We start from the raw sequence: 17,919 nt of genomic DNA, 5'->3' as shown, positions 1-17,919 counted from the left end.
CTGATAATTCATCATTGGTGATGTGTTTTGTTTCTGCACCATGGACGACACCTAGTAGTGTCACATTCCCTTTACCGTTACTAATGTAACATTAGTGACGTGTTTCGACTCCGAGTCACTAATTAAGTTGTCTCTTTTGTGCTGTTTTGACATATTGCCACTAGTAGATTCTGACTCGAAGTTCCCTCTTAATTAATTGGTTCCTTCTTATTTGACGCCATTAGATCTTTCTGAATGAAGGGATACATTATTTCCATGCACTCCAAAATTCCTCAAATAAACCATTGTCGATGACATAATTTATGCCGCAGAGAAAATATGTCATTCAATATATAACTCGATCAGCTAGTGTGAATTATTCATAGGTTGAGGACTAATTATTATGCATAAACAAGGAACAACATAGCCTGAATAAGCAAGTCTACATCTTAATACACGCGCAACGGCAGGTGGGCAAAATTACAACTCAGAACAGAGAATTGCATCTCGACAAGTTCTTCTCCACATCATTGGAATTGCCTCCATGCTTTACTTTTGTCACCTCGCTGTCGGCAGGCCCTGGTTGTCGGCTGTCGCTGCACTTTGTTTGTCGGTACCAGGTGTATAGTGCATAGGATGCAATATAGATCAGCAAGGGAATTACCAGAGCAATGACATTCCTGGACATCTCCCAGTCTCTGGTACTGCCTGCTGCGTAAGCAACCAGGAGGCCAACCAAATCTAGCAAAATGGCCATACGCAGTGACCATAGCGGCAACTCCTCATGCAATGGAAGCAGCAGGACGATGACGACGATGGACGCCATAAATGAAGTGGAGTTGCTATAGAAGAAAGCATGGTACCGACTTTTGTCAGTGTCGTGGAGGATTGAGTTGCTTGCAGAGTGACCATCGTTGTCTTGCCAGAGGCCACCTGGTGGTTTCAGGCCAGATTGGTATGCCACACTCGCAGCCAGGACTCCTAGCAGCATCAAGTACTCACGCAGCTTCTTCTGCTCCTCCTCCTTCTTCTCCTTGTCGTTGTCTTGTTCAGGGGATGCATCAGTATTAACAGTGCCACCTATGCCTGCGTCGCCGCCAACAGATGGCCCATCTCCTTTATCATGACGATGTTCCATAAGTCGTCGAATCAAGAGAATGACCACCCACGAGGTTACACAAGTGAAAACCAGAGCAAACAATACCAAGACATAGATAGAGGTTCGCAGTTGCCGGGAACTTCCTGCAGCGTATGCGCCCATTAACCCAAACAAGCCCACCACCATGCACACAAAGAAGGCATAGCACCGTATGCCTGGCATGTACAGGTTTGGGTTCACTAGCAGGACAATCAGGGCCACGGACACCATGAAGCTCGTCGCGTTGCAGTAGAAGAAGGCTCGGTACTGGCCAGGGTAGTTGTCGAGAAGGACCGGGAATCCTGCACGGTGACCAAACTCATCATCCGCTGACCAGAAGCCGCCTGGCGGGGTCAGCCCAGCTTGGTAAGTGATTGTAGCAGCTAAGATTGCAAGGAGCAGTAACACCTCCCGTTTACTGTCCAACTCATGAGCATTTCCATGTTTGTCCTCTTTGTCTAGTGTGAAGAAGATGATATGAATCACCACGTAGACAAGGACGGCACCAGCCAAGGCAACAACATATATGGAGGTGCTCACATCCCTGCAGCACCCTGCGGCATATGCAACTATGAGTCCAAACAGATCCACTAACATGGCTGCCTCCAGTGAGCGGCGCATAACTAGGAATCTGCACTTCACCATAAGGATGACAACCAAGGATGCCACAAATGCTGCTGAGTTGCTGTAGAAGAACACCTTGTACCGCTGAGGGTGTGTTGTGAGGAGTACCGGATCACCAACCTTATGGTGGCCATCCCGGTTGTCTGACCACAGACCGCCCGGTGGATCTAGTCCGGCTTGGTAAGTGACGCTCGCAACAAGGGAAGCAAGCAAAATAACAAGATCATGAGCCTTTTCCAGTCCTACATCATCTTGTCCTCTATCCCTGTAAATTCAGACGTATATAGATAGAATTAGTTAAGGGTAAAGTTCATTTTTCAAACTTCAACTACTAAGTTACATAGCAATTCGATTTTCAACCTTGAACTACAAGACTAGGTACTAGATACCCTCCAACTGTTGAGACAAAATTTGACCCCCTAGCTGGTTTCAAAGTTGTTTTTTCTATTTTCTAAACATAATAAAATTTTGGTTTAATATCTAAAAAATTATAAGTAAATTATTTTAATTTATAAAAATGTGAAACTAGTATCAGTTCTTTTTTTTTGGAAAATGTTATCTATCTCTCGGTGATCTATTTAGAGAGATTTGGTACTTATTTATTTTTGTTCCTATTGTTTTATATTGCTCGTGTGACTTCCAGCCACGAAAAATGTTATTGGACTGCCGTGCAAGCAAAGAAAACTTGACTTGCTGGCTTAGAGGAATCTAGGGAAGAGGCTTGTGGTCGTCATATGATATATATACCTGCTGCTACCAGGTGGCCCATGTGGTGCATTGGGTGTTCTTGGCGACCAATTGATTTCCCTTGTGCTTGGTTGACGACATCGTTGAGCGGCTCTAGTAATTGCCACTTGGAGGAAGATGTATGCAAGAACTGCGCCAATCAGAGAGACTACATAGATAGTAGTGTCAATCTCTCTGCAGCTCCCAGCAGCATAGGCCCCAACGAGGCCAAAGAGCGCGACGACGATGAGCCCGTACAGCGCAACAGACCGTACAGAGAGTTCCTTCTTGAGCCTCTTGTCGAGGAGCAGCATGATGATGAGAAGGGAGGCGACAAACGCAGTTGTGTTGCAGACAAAGAACGCCTGGTAGCGGGCGGAGCTGTGGTCCTGCAGAATTGGGAGGCTCACACGGAGGCCATCCTGGATGTTGCTCCAGAAGCCACCCGGTGGGCTTAGCCCACCCCCATATGTGATGGTAACAACAAAGGTCGCAAGTAGCATCAAGACCTCACTACTTGCGACCTTGTCCTTTACTTTCTCATGATCCTCCTTTTGCTGCTGCTTATCATCTTTACATTTCTCTAGCTTGGAGATGATATAAAGTGAGAAAGTAAGCACGGCGTAGGCCAAGACAACAGACATTACCAGTGTGGAGTATATGGTTGTGAATGCATCGCGGCAGCTTCCGGCAGCTTAGGCCCCCATGAGTCCAAGTAAATCGAGGACCATGACCACCCGGAGCACGGTTTCACAGACTCCGTTGTTGCCCTCCTGCAGGATGAGGAGGAGGAGGCAGACCACGACCGAGGCCGCAAACGCAGTCGCGTTGCAGTAGTAGAAGGTGAGGTATCGGCTATGGTGGGTGTCCAAAAGGATTAGGTCACCGGCGCGGTGACCATCCTTTGTGTCGTCGTCCTGCCAGACTCCTCCTGGCAGGTTGAGGCCGGCAACGTATGTCACCGACACAACCAGAGTGGCCAGTAGAAGAAGGTACTTCTTCAGCTTGTACTCTGCTGAAGGATTGTTGTCCTCGGACTGGGTTGGTGCCATTTGGTTGGAGGATGCTCTGCTTTTGCCTGTTGGATATTGCTTGCTTGTTGGTGGTGGAAAGAACACTCTTGAGCCGATGTGATTGAACCTGTGTGCTTTCGAGGTCTTATATATTAGTTATATACTAGTATAGCTCTGCAAGTGCACATACATATATAGCTTGATGTGATGTTTCCTTGTGTGTCAGCTAATCGTATCATGACTCCATCAGGTCATCTCGGTCAAAATTTTATATATCCTTCTTCTTCTTTTTCCTATACCTAGCAAGAATATAGCATTTTTTTTGTAACTTAACAAGCATATCAGTCGTGGTCTTCAGCAGTCTTGGTCACTATGGAGACTTTAATGTTGAGTTGTCAATATTCACACGCAAGTTAACTCCCGTTCCCATTGCGAAGACCGGCAACAGCAAGTCGACTCCACGACTAGTGAACCAACACACATCGAAAGCTGATTCCAAGAATGCAGAAGATGCTGTATACTTCTGTAATCAATATGACATCATGCTACTTGTGTAATCAATATGACATCATGCTCTTCTCTGATACTTGATCTTTGTTTAAACAGCTCTTGCTCAAGTGCTACTATATTGCATTCTTGTAGACAAAAAAAATTAAAAACATACAAGGATTCATGTTCACACAAGTTCATGCCGATGCATGTTATGCTATTCACATCGTGTAAGGATTGATCTAACCTGCCTTAAGCTCATTTAATAATGCATAGAAAGTGGTAGGCATGCTGTCGCTGTATATATGCTCGTCATTCTTTTGTAATATATACAGGAAGCATATGACCGAAACATATATTATATACAAACATCTATCTTTTATATTAACTAGTGCATCAACCCGTGCTCTCGTACGGGCTAGAATTTTAGGAGATATAACTATTAATTATTGTTTAATGCATTTGATGAATAAAGAATTACTTATATTAAGTTTATGTTTTTGTCTTTGTTTATTTTCTAACATAATAGATACTCATAGCCTATATCCAATTATCATTAACTTATTAATATACTTTTTTTTTGCAAGGGATTGATCTTTAAATTCATTATCTTTAATTATTGTTTAAATTATCTTTCATAATAATAAAGATGGTAACTATATGCAATCTTACGGGGGTTATTTGGAATTATGTTTCATAATGACAAAGGTGTGTAATTTAGATGCAAATTTAGGGGGTTATTTGAACTGTCTTTCATAATCACAGATGTGGGTAGTTTATATACAAATTTAGGGGGTTATTCCGAATTATCTTGCGTAATGGCAGCGGTGGGTAATTTAGATGCAAAATTAGGGGTTACTTTATGTATTTTTCATAACGGCGGTGGTGGGTAATTTTTACTCTAAATTACAATAGATCAATGGCTATTATCGATGATGATGATTCGAGTCTACCAAATTAAAGGCCAGATGTTTCTGATTGATGTGAGAATTTCTAGAATTTATCTTTTTTTCTAGCGCGTCCGGTGGGAATTAACGTGGCCTCTAATTAGTAATAGTAAGATACAACAGAATAAAAAAAGCCTTCACGGTCGCCTAGATAGCCTAGAAATTACGAGATTGATCAGCAAAAAAGAGAAGAATATCCACCATTGTATTTTATGATAGATCTACGGTCAAGAATAAATAAACACTACTGGGAATTTTTGGTTTCCAGTAGTAAAAGTATTAGAAAATAGAAAAAATATACATAGTTGAATTTTATGATGATCTAATAATGGCCGAGAATAAATAGAGTATAAAAACAAAAGAATATGGAATGTTAGATTTTATGATAATCCAACGTCCGAGAATAAAAAGGTATCGATATCAAATACAAGACCTAGAATTTATGAGATTAATCGAAAAAAGAAAAGAATATGTAGTGTTGGATATTACAAGGATCAAACGGACGAGAACAAATACACTAATCTTATCAAATACAAGGCCTAGAAATTATTAAAAGATTAATTGGAAAAAAAAGAAAAGAATATGAATCTTCAAATTTTATGATGATCTAATGGCTAATATTAAGTAGAGTATTCATGTCAAATACAAAGCCTAGAAATTACGAAGATTAGTTAGAAAAAGAAAGAAATCTTATGCATTGTTGGATTTTACGATGATTTAACCGCCGAGAACAAATAGAGTATTTGTGTCAAATACAAGGCCCAAAAATTATGAGATTAATCAAGGAAAAAAAAATATGTACCTGTAACACCCCGGTGTTATGCCAGCATTTAGGCACTGCAAATCATGCATATCATGCATCATCAAGCATCTTAATCATACATGCCTAATCATGTAAATAATAACTGAAACCCTGCTTCGAAACATACGAAACATGCTCGTGAAACGTAAATGTTGTATACACTTGTTAGAGTTATTTTTGCCCTGATTATGCTTGCTAGGTTAGTAAAACATGTTTGGCTATCATTGTAAATCATCTAGAATTATTTAGCATAATTTTTGGAGCAAAGTTTGTATTCAAATTATTGCCAAATTTTGCTTTAAAAATAATTCTCCAAAATTAGGGTTTTGAGTTAAAATTGACTTTAATTTTATAATTCAAAATCTATCAAAAATTGGACTTTGGTCATAAAATCAAAGTTGTAGAGGATTAAATTCTAAGCAATTTTCCTTTTTGGGACATTTTCAAAAGATGTCATTTTCTTGCTCAAAATGATATTTGAAAACTGGTATTTGAAAATTTCTTGAAAATATAATTTGAAAATTGCTTTTCTCCCTTCATGGGCCGCCGCCTCGCTTCTCGGCCCACGGCCGAAGCCGGCCCGGCCTACAGCAGCGCCCGCCTCCCGCGCGCCCCACGCTCGGCCCAGCCCAGCGCCGCGTCCGGCCTGCTCCGCGCTGCGCCACGCCCGTTCCCGCTCGCCGTTCCGACCAGCGCAAGGGCACGACCGCCGCGTGGCGGCCATGCGTCGGCGACGCCCGCCGCGCGTCGCAGCCGGTCTGCCTCGCCCTCCACGCGCGCACCTACACCAGCCGAGCAGCGCTGCCTCCTCCTCAATCCTCCACTTCACTCTCCCACGCGCCCAGCAGCAGCGACAGCAGCAGAGCGCGCCGCGCCTCACCGGGACCAGCTCGCCTGACCACCACGGCTCGCCGTTGAGCCCTCCATCTCGCCCGCAGCACCGCCACCTCGCGCACCACGCTGCCAACCAGCTCGCCACGCGATTCGACCGGAGGTGAGGCCCAATCGCGCATTTTTCCTCCGCGCTGTCGCTCGTCGGACCTCGGCCGCAGCGCACGCCGCCGTGGCTAGCCCTGCTCCGCCTCCCTCTCTTCCTCTTTTCATGCGCACTGTGCCCGCCTCGCAATGGCGGACCTCGGTTGCGAGTCAACGACGCCGCTCCGGCCACCCTTGCGCCGGAACGAGCCCATGTCGCCGCTCTACAGCGCCGCCGCGCGCCATGGCCGCCGGCCACCTTGCTTCGGTGGTCCTATGGCCTTGCAAGTTGTACCAACGGGTGCGCATCGATGTGTGGAGTCCAACGGTGCCGACCACGCCGCCGGTGACCTCACCGCCGGTGAGATCCGGCTTGTCAAAGCCGTCCCCTGCCTCTGGGTGACTGGCCAGTGGGGCCGGTTGACCCGTTGGGTCCCGCGTGGCAGCCTCTCTGGGTGTACAGCACCGGATGCACCCAGCGATTGTGTCGGCTGAAGTTTAAAATGATTTCAAAAATGATTTTTCAGATTTCTACTTAAAGGCTTTGGAAAATGTTTATGTACTCATTTTGGCTCCAAATTTGTTGAGACAAATTTTGCTAGGTTCCTTGTCACCAGATCTACATGATAAAAATATTGCATGTCATTTTTGAGATACTTTTCTGTAGAGCTTTATTTAATCCTTAATATTGCTGATAACTTGAAAAATGTGTAGAAAAACCTATAGGCTTCAGAAAAATATGATTTCCAAGTTTGTTAATCATCTTATGTAATGTACTTCCTAGAAAAAATATATGTCATGCATGTACTGTAGAAAAATTATGAGGTGTAGTTCAAGTGCCTTTGATGGCTGATTTTTGTTAATTTTGCTAGAGAGCAAAATTTGTATAAAACATGAATGTGATGATTTTTGTACAGTGATTATTTGCTGTGTAGAACATAGGAAAAATAATTTCTCTGTTGTTTGACATTTTTCACAGTACAAAGTATTTTCATGTTCATAATCATGCCATAGCTTGTTATTTTTGTGTAGGCTAATCCACTCATTCAAATACCATGAAAATCTGATGGTAGACTACTTAGGGTAGTCTGTGCTATGGTAATTTTCTAAGATTTTTCTAAGCAATAAAAATAGTTGTTGCTATTCAAACCTATTATTATTAATTAGGATTTAATCAAGTGTTGCTTTATGTGTGATTAAGAAATTAGTAAAGCTTTGGTGTATCTTTGAAGCATTTAATAAGATGTGTTAACTTAGCATATTAATAGTAGAAGAGAATGCAGTAGATGATATGTGCTTGTAGTATATGTTCTTGGATGATGTTGACTACCTTGCATTCAAGCATACCCATTGTATTCATCTCATCCGATGCATCGATGGCATAAGCACTTACGCACATTGCATCATTTAGGATCGCAAACCGAGAATCCAGTCGTCATACCCGAGGAGCCCGAGGAGCAGCTCGAGGTGCAGCCGCAGGAAGTGCCCGAAGCCGACGAGGAGGACGTTGAAGAACTTCCGGAGTGCCCCGATCACCGCCCGAGCTCCTTCGAGAGAGGCAAGCCCCGGAGCATTTTCTCCCGGTTTGCAATTATTAATTAAATGCTTTACTTTAATTGATGCATTACATTCAGGAGTTGTTTGCAACCGTTGCTGCATTATACCTTGTCTACCTTTGTTATACTATATCCTTGTTACCCTGGTATCCGCAGTCGAGTCAATGCTTAGCTGGCTTAGACCGGTAGAAGTCGGGTGATTTCCTGTCACCTATGAGCTATAGGTGGTTACCTGGATCTGCTTGGATGACTATGAAGTCATGGTATAACTAAGTGTTAAATGAAGTTGAGACCGGACGGAAACTTATAGAGTTTTGAACTGTAGTGCTTTCCGTCTGTGTCGATTAAGGACCGACCGTTGTTGGGCCTCGAGTCATGTTGAACGCATGCCTTACATTTAGCTGGCCGGATAAAGTACCTTCCAACCACGAAGCTGGGAGATTATTCGGGCCGAGTAGATTGCCCGCAGCGCACTGTGTTGGAGCAGGTGTGGTAGGACATGGGGGCGAGATGATAAGACCAAAGTGCAGTCGGTCGGCCCCCGGGTACATGTGGTTCCTAGCAAACTCGAGATTCCTGGATAGTTGACTCGGTGATCAATACCTCACTTTAGCGGGTGAGTGAGGTTTGTGTAAGGAATAAATCACCAGCTGGTTAGGAATCGATTCGAATCGCCATCGCTCCTGGATAGTGAGCACTTGACTTGAGTGACTTCATTGTAGTAATGTTGATGGAACACTTGGATAGTTATAATGAATATGACATTATGGAAGTTGTTTAATGATCATTGGTTATCATTACCTGCTTAATCACATGTTTGCTCTAGTATAGGTGCAAATCTAGTCGACAGGTTATAAATAATTAACTTGGCAATAATGTTTTTAGAAAGGTTCTGGAAATGCTAAAAACGCTTCTTTTTGCAAATGAGTCAGCTACCCTACTATAAAGCCCTTCATAATCCTTGGTGTCACTTATTTTCGGTTATGTCGGGTAAGTCTAGCTGAGTATCTTCTCGTACTCAGGGTTTTATTCCCACTTGTTGCAGATGGGCAGATGTATTATAGCTACTATATCAACTGCCTTTATCCTGTGATGGGTGATGCTTAGGACCATGGGCATGGTCATTCCTTATGTCTCGTCTAATGCTTTTGTTGGAGATAATCATTAGCTGGCACTTTATTTGAACTCTGTGTGAGTGTGTGTGGTTTTGAACAAATGGCTTCCGCTACTTTTATTCAAACTCGTTTTGTAATAACTATGTTTAAACTCTGATGTATCTGAGATGCGAACTTTTATGTAATATGTGATGGTGACCACTAAACTTATTACGATCTTGGCTGGGATGTAAGTTGATTTGAAATCCTTCGTGATTTCACGGACTACCGGGTTATATGGGCTTAAGTTTGCTAAATCGTCTGCTCTAGCGGATGATTTTCTTACTTAATTTCATATAATTGGTCGGTTCTGTTACAGCTGGTATCAGAGCATGGTTTAGCATGTTACTGTTCACAAGTGTATTTAAAAAAAAGGCATTTGAAAAACGTGATTTCCAAACTAAAAAGTGTGCCAGTGGTCATATCCTTTATGCCCAGTTAAGGACTCTAGGTGGCTTAATTAAGTACTGACTTGGGGTTCTTGCATCATATTTCTCTTTCGTCGCTCATACGGCATGCTATTGTATGAGTGCCACTTGTTTGAGTGGTAGTGTATGGATCATTTGCCTCTACGCCTCGGTAAGTGTGAGTTGTGAGAGCATGATCGAATACACCGCCGATCTAGGGTGAATGCTTATATGATGCTGGAGTAATTACATGTTCTACGCATGTTTTACAAAGGTATCTCATGTGTGGGTATTCCGTCTGTTGAGGCGATGCCGTCAATAGGACGATGGTTCAGGTAGTTACTACCGTTGTACACGTATCTGGGGATTCGTGTAGAGCGTGTAGATAAAATTTACTGCTTTTATGCATTCATTGGGAATTGGGCTGAAATGAATCTTCTGCAGGTACATAACAATGCTATCGTGTAGAACGTATTAGCTACGTATTTGAGAGATCGTTTGTATGCCACCGAATTCGTCGCTAGAAATTATTTATTTCATAAGTTTGTGAGAACGTACGGCACGTACATACATCATATTACTTGTGCCTTTCATTCATGTCATGCATTCCTCCCCTTATAAATTGATTATCTCATTTTGATAAAAGTTGTATCACCTAAAATATGTTTCCATGGGGTAATAAAAGAACTTTTGCTATAGATGGCCCACACGAAGCAAACTGCCCGTAAGTCCACCGGAGGAAGAGCACCTTGACGTCCATTGGCCCTGAGGGAGCACCGCACCACGGACACCTTCTTGAGCGAGTTTGGCATGCCGACCTTGCTTTGGAGAGTGCTCCATGATGTGGGGTACCCAGAGGGTCAAGAGCCGGTGTACTCTTGGAATGAGAGCCAGTTAGCAGAGGATGGACTTGCAGTGGTAGAGATCACGGTTCTTGCTCTCGGTGATGCTCCAGATTGGGATGGTTGGCACTTGGAGTTTGAGGGTCGCACCCCTGCTGAGGGTGCAGAGGGAGCAGCTTTCCGTGTCATTAGGGATATCATGAGCAGATTTCCCAGTGAGCTTGCAGTAGCTCTAGCTGGCACTTTTCCTAGGGATGATCCTCGTGATGCTATTTGGGTTCAGCCTCAGGGAAGTGCCTTGGTCAGAGGTCCAGCTGAGGGACAGGCTAGCAACAATCAGGCTATGAGTGCTATGTTCGCCGCCATCAGAGCGTATGAGGGTCTTGAGAGTACCTACTGGACTTTGACTGGCTTACGTGGTCAGGATAAGCTCAAGGGGAGAAAGCAGAAGAAGAGACAGGCACGTGCTATAGCTAGTTTGCAGGAGCAGTTGTCTGATATGAACTTACAACGGAACCAGGCGGTTGAGAGAGGTGATAGAGCTATGCAGCGGGTGCATACGTTGACTCAAGCCAACAACAATGCAGACCGCATGATTGGACAGTTGGTTCAAGAAAGGAATGAAGCCTGGGACAAGAGGGACCTTCTGCCGTAGAGGGTCGATGAGCTAGAGGAGTACAACGGCAACCTGTACGAGGAGTTTCACGTGCTCTACAATGGGGTTGGCCCATATGCTCCACTAGACGCCGCTGGCATGGACATCGACGACGACCACAAGGACGAGCCTGTAGTTTCACCTGGGGGCGATGGTGACGTCTCCGATCCCGATGATGGTACCGAGGAGTAGGCTAGTTGCCTTGCGCTAGTATCTAGGTCCTGTCGCGATGACCTTTCTTTTGTTGGCATGTAACCTAATGTGTTTTGCTTCGAACTTATGAGACTTGGCATGTGGTTGGAACTTGATTAAGAATGCGATATCTAAACACATAAAAGTCCAGTGTATGTATGCTGGCAATTTGGTTGTATGGATGCGATGTTTGCTGTTGAAGTAATTTGATTAAGTGATGTTGTTTTAATTGGGATGCGATTGTTGTGCCTCTGTTTTATTGTATGAATTTATTCTCTCCAGTAAATTTAGTACGGCATAATTTTTCCTTCACTTGCAATTATTACAGCTTCACTCAATCATTACTTGTTGCTGAAATATGCAGATGACAAACACTCGCCGTACCACGTATGAGGCCGCTGAGACCGGTGCTAACGGTGCGGGGACCGGTGGTGGTGGTGGAAACCACGGCAACAACAACGAGCCTCCCCATGAACCGCATTTGCCACCTTCTCCCCCGTTTACCCTAGAGATGTTCCTCGCACAGTTGCTCGGGAGTCAGCGCAACGCGGAACAATCCCAGAAGAACATGGAGGATTTTCTACGTACCATCGCCAACAACGTTCAATGCGGTAACAATCAGGGTGGTGGAATTGGGGTGAACCAATATAGCAGCTTCAAAGATTTTATGGACACCAGGCCGCCAATATTCAAGGAAGCAACAGAGCCACTCGATGCTGAGGAATGGATCAACACTATGGAAGATAAATTCCATGTGTTGAGGATGACTGAGGTATTGAAAACAGAGTATGTTGCACATCAGTTGCAAGGACCAGCGGGAATGTGGTGGAAGCGCCATCGCACCACCTTCCCTCCAAATGCTCAGATTTCATGGAGAGAGTTCGCTGAGGCCTTCCGCGGAGTTTATATTCCACCTGGGCTGACCGAGAAGAAGTTGGGAGAGTTCTTGGTGTTGAATCAGGGCACCAAGACCGTGACGCAATATTTGCATGCCTTCAACAACTTGTGTCGTTATGCTCCCGACATGGTTGACACCGATGCTAAGAGAATAGCCAGTTTCAAGAGGGGACTCAATCCAAAAATGATGAAGCATGTGGGTACCAACAACCGTGTCAGATTCAATAACTTCATCAGCGACTGTCTGAAGCAGGAAAAGAACAACAACACCAGCACCACAGCTAAGACTCGCAAGAGAGCACTAGAGGGTGGTCCGTCCCAAGCAAGAGCACCTACAGGAGGTCGTCCTCCATATCGCCCATTGGCACCTGGCGCTAGGTTCAGGCCACCTCAGTAGAGAAGTCAGAATTTCCGTGGACCCCAGAAGCCTTACAAAATGGCAGTACAGCCTAACAAGACAGCCGTAACTGCGGTACAAGGCAGTTCCAAGGGAGCTGTGGGATCTGCTGGGACAGTGAGGGGACCCTGCTACAATTGTGACCAACCCGGCCACTTCTCAAGATTCTGTCCTTATCCACCCAAGAAGAAGCAGACCTATAATGCTTGGGTACATAGTACGACTGTGGATGAGGTTCCTGAGGGAGAGCCCGTCACTGCTGGTATGTTTCCTGTCAACCAAAACCCTACAGTTGTTCTCTTTGATTCTGGATCATTGCATTCTTTTATGAGTCAAGCATTTGCACAGAAACATGAACAATTATGCATAGAATTGGGCTATGGTTACCGTATAAGTTCAGCAGGGGCTGATGTTTTGACCAACCGGATGGTTCGAGGGGCAACCCTTGAATTAGGTAGCAGGAAGTTCCGAGTGAACTTGATAGTTATGCCTGGACTAGTTTTGGATATCATTATAGGGATGAATTGGATGAAGGATTGGGGAGTAGTCATAGATACCGGAAGTCGAGTACTTACCCTTAAGGATCCCTTGGGTGAGGGTACTTTCCAAGTACCATTGCCTTAGAGAACAGACCTTGTAAGTGTTACATGTGCTACGGCAGTCATTCCTATTCATCAGATTCCGGTAGTGTGTGAATTTCCGGATGTATTCCCGGATGAGCTACCTGGTCTTCCGCCAGATAGGGATATTGAGTTTGGAATTGAGTTAATCCCCGGAACAGCTCCGATTTCAAGGCGACCCTATCGGATGCCTCTAGATGAATTAGCTGAGCTGAAGAAGCAACTAGAAGAGTTATCAAAAAAGGGGTTTATCTAGCCAAGCAAGTCTGAATGGGGATGTCCCGCCTTGTTTGTGAAGAAGAAGAAGAAAGAGGGCATGTTGAAAATGTGCGTAGATTACAGGCCACTTAACGCTGTAACCATCAAGAATAAGTATCCCTTGCCTCATATTGATGTTCTGTTTGACCAATTATCTAAGGCTAAGGTGTTCTCAAAAATAGATTTGAGATCCGGTTATCATCAGATCAAGATTAGGCCACAAGATATATCGAAAACTGCCTTTTCCACCAGATATGGGTTGTATGAGTATCTTGTCATGTCCTTTGGCTTGACAAATGCTCCTGCATACTTTATATTTTTGATGAATACAATTTTTATGCTAGAATTGGATAAGTTCATGGTGGTGTTCATCGATGACATTCTGGTGTACTCCGAGAACGAGAAGGATCATGAAGAGCATCTGAGAATTGTCTTGACCAGACTTAGAGATCATAAGTTGTATGCTAAGTTTAGCAAATGCGAATTCTGGTTGAAGAAAGTTCCTTTCCTTGGTCACATTCTATCAGAAAATGGAGTTTCAGTCCATGCAAGTAAGGTGCAAGAGGTTATGGATTGGAAGGCACCGACCACAGTTCCTGAGATTAGAAGTTTCTTAGGACTAGCCGGTTATTACTGTCGCTTTATACCAGACTTCTCGAAGATTGTCAAACCGATGACAAGTCTGCTACAGAAGGATCACAAGTTTGTGTGGACAGAGGAGTGTGAAGCAGCTTTCCACACTTTGCGGAAACTGTTGACCACTGCTCCTATTCTCGCACAACCAGACATTGAGAAACCATTTGATGTGTTTTGCGACGCATCGAAAACTAGATTGGGCTGTGTTCTTATGCAAGAAAGGAGAGTCATTGCTTATGCCTCACGTCAATTGAGAAAGCACGAGGTCAACTATCCAACACATGATCTTGAACTTGCTGCAGTTGTGCATGCCCTAAAAATTTGGAGACATTATCTACTTGGTAATGTGTGCAACATTTTCACAGATCACAAGAGTCTCAAGTACATCTTCACCCAACCCGAGCTAAACATGAGACAGCGCAGATGGTTGGAATTGATCAAAGATTACAACTTGAATGTGCAATATCATCCTGGAAAAGCCAATGTAGTGGCAGATGCTTTGAGCAGAAAGTCACATTACTTGAATGTGCAGCCATTACTTGAAGATGGGTTCGATCTGATGCATCCTGCTATGTTACATAGTATTCAGATTAGTTGCTCTTTGGAGAGTAAGATAATAGAAGGCCAGAAAACCGACAAGGGAATATTCCACATCAAAGAGAAAATAAAAGAAAAGCCATCTCAGCACTTTAAAGTGGATAAACAGGGCGTGTTGTGGTTTGACGACCGTCTTGTGGTTCCCAAGGATCGAGAGCTTAGGAATAAACTCATGGATGAAGCTCACCTTTCTAAGCTATCTATCCATCCGGGAAGTAGTAAGATGTATCAAGAACTAAGACCTCGTTATTGGTGGACCAAAATGAAGAAAGAAATTACAGCATATGTTGCCAGATGTGACACATGTTGTAGAGTGAAAGCCATTCATATGAAACCTGCCGGTATGTTGCAACCCTTGTCAGTCCCTAGTTGGAAGTGGGATGATATAAGTATGGATTTTATCTCGGGTTTGCCCACTACTCAAAAGGGACATGATTCGATTTGGGTGATTGTGGATCGTCTTACTAAGACCGCTCATTTCCTACTTGTCAAGACAACTTATCGACCACCTCAATATGCCGAGAAGTATATCACATAAATTGTGAGGTTGCATGGTATACCAAGGACTATAGTATCTGATAGAGGGTCACAGTTCACGACTCACTTTTGGGAACATTTACACAAAGCCTTAGGAACTAGTTTGATTCATAGTACCGCTTATCATCCTCAGACAGATGGTCAGACTGAACAAGTGAATGCTATTTTGGAGGATATGTTAAGAGCATGTGTATTGTCTTCTAAGGGATCATGGGAGTCATGGTTACCATTAGCTGAGTTTTCTTATAATAATAGTTATCAAGAAAGCATCAAGATGGCTCCATTCGAAGCTTTGTATGGCAGAAAATGTAGAACACCATTGAATTGGGTCGAGCCTGGAGGTAGAAGGTATTATGGCATTGACTTTGTAGAAGAAGCCGAGAAGAAAGTTCATATTATTCAGTAAAATATGAAGGCTGCCCAATCGCGTCAGAAAAGTTATGCAGACAGAAGAAGGAGACCTCTTGTGTTTGAAGTTGGTGACTATGTTTATCTGAAGGTCACGCCAATGAAGAAGTCCGAAGAAAGCTTGCCGCTAGATTTGTAGGACCATACAAGATCTTGGAAAAAAGAGGTCCAGTAGCTTATAAGTTAGAGTTACCTGAGACAATGAGTACCGTCTTCCTAGTTTTCCATGTATCACATCTCAAGAAGTGTTTGCATGTCCCGGAGGAAAGAATAGAACCTCAAGGTATCCAACTCAAATCAGATTTGGTGTATCATGAGCAACCGGTCCGTGTGTTAGACACTAAAGAACATGCTACTCGGAATAGTGTGGTGAAAACATACAAGATACAGTGGAATCATCATGATGAGGGAGATGCAACTTGGGAAACGGGAGAATATCTACAAAAAGCTTATGAAGATTTTTATAACAAATGGTTCGTAACCCAAATCTCGGGACGAGATTTTTATAAGGGGGTGAAAGGTCCTTGTTTGGTTTTGGTAATTGAGTGACAACTTAGGTGGACTAATTGTGTTTATGTGAGATACACAGGTGATTAGTCCACAGGTACATGTGTGTGAGCAACATATGCCATGAAGGTGAAAATGGCTTGGAAATGTTGCAAAGCTCACACATGTGATGATGAAGGAGCTTAAATGCACATGAGACATGACATTGAGTCATGTGATCAAGGTGGAGAAGATCAAGACAAGACTTGGCTTGATGGACCGGTTGCAAGCGTGAAGGGCAAGTCGAAGGCTTTGGAGTGATGGACCGCGTGGCGGTGAAGCTTGAGCAAGACTTGGCGCCGATGGACGATGGCAACGGTGAAGAGCAAGTGAAGTCAAGATCGATGAACCAATATGATCACGTGATGATATGAAGTGGATCATATCATTGTTGATCGTGTTGGTGCATGTGTTGCATCGACGTTGGAGGAGATGGAATGGAATGCGCAAGGCAAAGGTATAACCTAGGGCATTTCATTTCACCGGTCATAGGTGTGTAGAGAAGTTTATGACCGGATTTAAGATAGATGGCTGCACTATCAAGAGGGGCAAACTTGTTTACATATCGGTCATCTAGTGCCACTCGAGTGATCTAACTTTGCATTGTCGCTAGGATCGAGTGGCGTGGCAAGTTGAGTGGCTAACATCCTTTGGGAAATGATTGTGAAAGTGCTAACACACATACACATGGTAGTGTACACTTGGTGGTGTTGGCACATTTACAAAAGAGGTGGTGTTTGCAGGGGTGAGATGGGTTTGGGTCCCTCTCTCCCTCTCGCCGAGCTTGCAAGGAAGGATTCGGCGCTTTCGGGAAAATGGAATGCCTATTTTCTATTGCGCTAGATGCAAATTCTTGGTGGTTAGCTCATTGGAGCAAGGGTGAAGAAGTTAGAAGTGAAAACGAGTTGGTCGCGAAGATGCTGGCGTCGATCAACTGACCGGATGCTGGATCTGAATGCACCGGACGCTGGCTGGCTGCGTTCGGTCAGGCTGACGTACGATGACACAGAAGCTGGAGTGTGACCGAACGCTGGCTGCGTCTGATCAAGTGTGACCAGATGCGTCCGGTCGAGGTCGGTACCTTACTGGAAACGACCGGACGCTGGGGGTCCAGCGTCCGGTCATTTGAAGCTGCTGCGTCCAGTCAAGTCAAGTGACCGTTGGAACCGGAACACGTGGCCGTCTGCGGGCGACCGGACGCTGAGGTCCAGCGTCCGGTCAACACGACCGGAGCGTCCGGTCGGCCCGACCATTGCCCAGTGAAGGGGTAACGGCTAGTTTAGCCCTTGGGGCTATAAATAGAAGTGGCCTTCGGCCATGGCTGGTGTGGAGCACCTCAAGGGACTTAGTGTCCATGCTTGTGAGTGCTTGGGAGCCCTCCATCACACATATACTTGATAGTGATCATTCGATTGTGTGAGTGAGCGATTCTAGTGCGATTACATCGTGAGGTTGCATCGAGTGGCACTAGGTAATCGAGTTGCAAGCCGGTGGTGCTTGTTACTCTTGGAGGTTGCCACCTCC

The 17,919-nt window shown here is 44.3% G+C and overlaps 1 protein-coding gene across 1 annotated transcript; it reads right to left on the bottom strand.

Moving 5' to 3' along the window:
- Positions 1–311: 311 nt before the first annotated feature.
- On the bottom strand, positions 312–3,615 carry LOC136482661 (uncharacterized). The gene is made up of 2 exons (XM_066479868.1): positions 2,489–3,615; positions 312–2,006 (listed from the first exon to the last, which is right to left on the bottom strand). The coding sequence occupies exons 1-2, from the start codon at positions 3,109–3,111 to the stop codon at positions 467–469; spliced, it is 2,163 nt and encodes a 720-aa protein (XP_066335965.1). The 5' UTR covers positions 3,112–3,615; the 3' UTR covers positions 312–466.
- Between the last annotated feature and the right edge of the window lie 14,304 nt (positions 3,616–17,919).

This window comes from Miscanthus floridulus, chromosome 9 (genome assembly GCF_019320115.1).
Source record: "Miscanthus floridulus cultivar M001 chromosome 9, ASM1932011v1, whole genome shotgun sequence".
Lineage (NCBI taxonomy): Eukaryota > Viridiplantae > Streptophyta > Magnoliopsida > Poales > Poaceae > Miscanthus > Miscanthus floridulus.
This window is presented reverse-complemented; position numbering and strand designations above follow the sequence as displayed.

Coding starts and splice junctions, on each gene's coding strand:
- LOC136482661 (XM_066479868.1), bottom strand. CDS start 3,111: ATGTCTGTTGTCTTGGCCTACGCCGTGCTTACTTTCTCACTTTATATC. Junction 2,007..2,488: donor GGGCCACCTGGTAGCAGCAG/GTATATATATCA, acceptor CTGAATTTACAG/GGATAGAGGACAAGATGATG.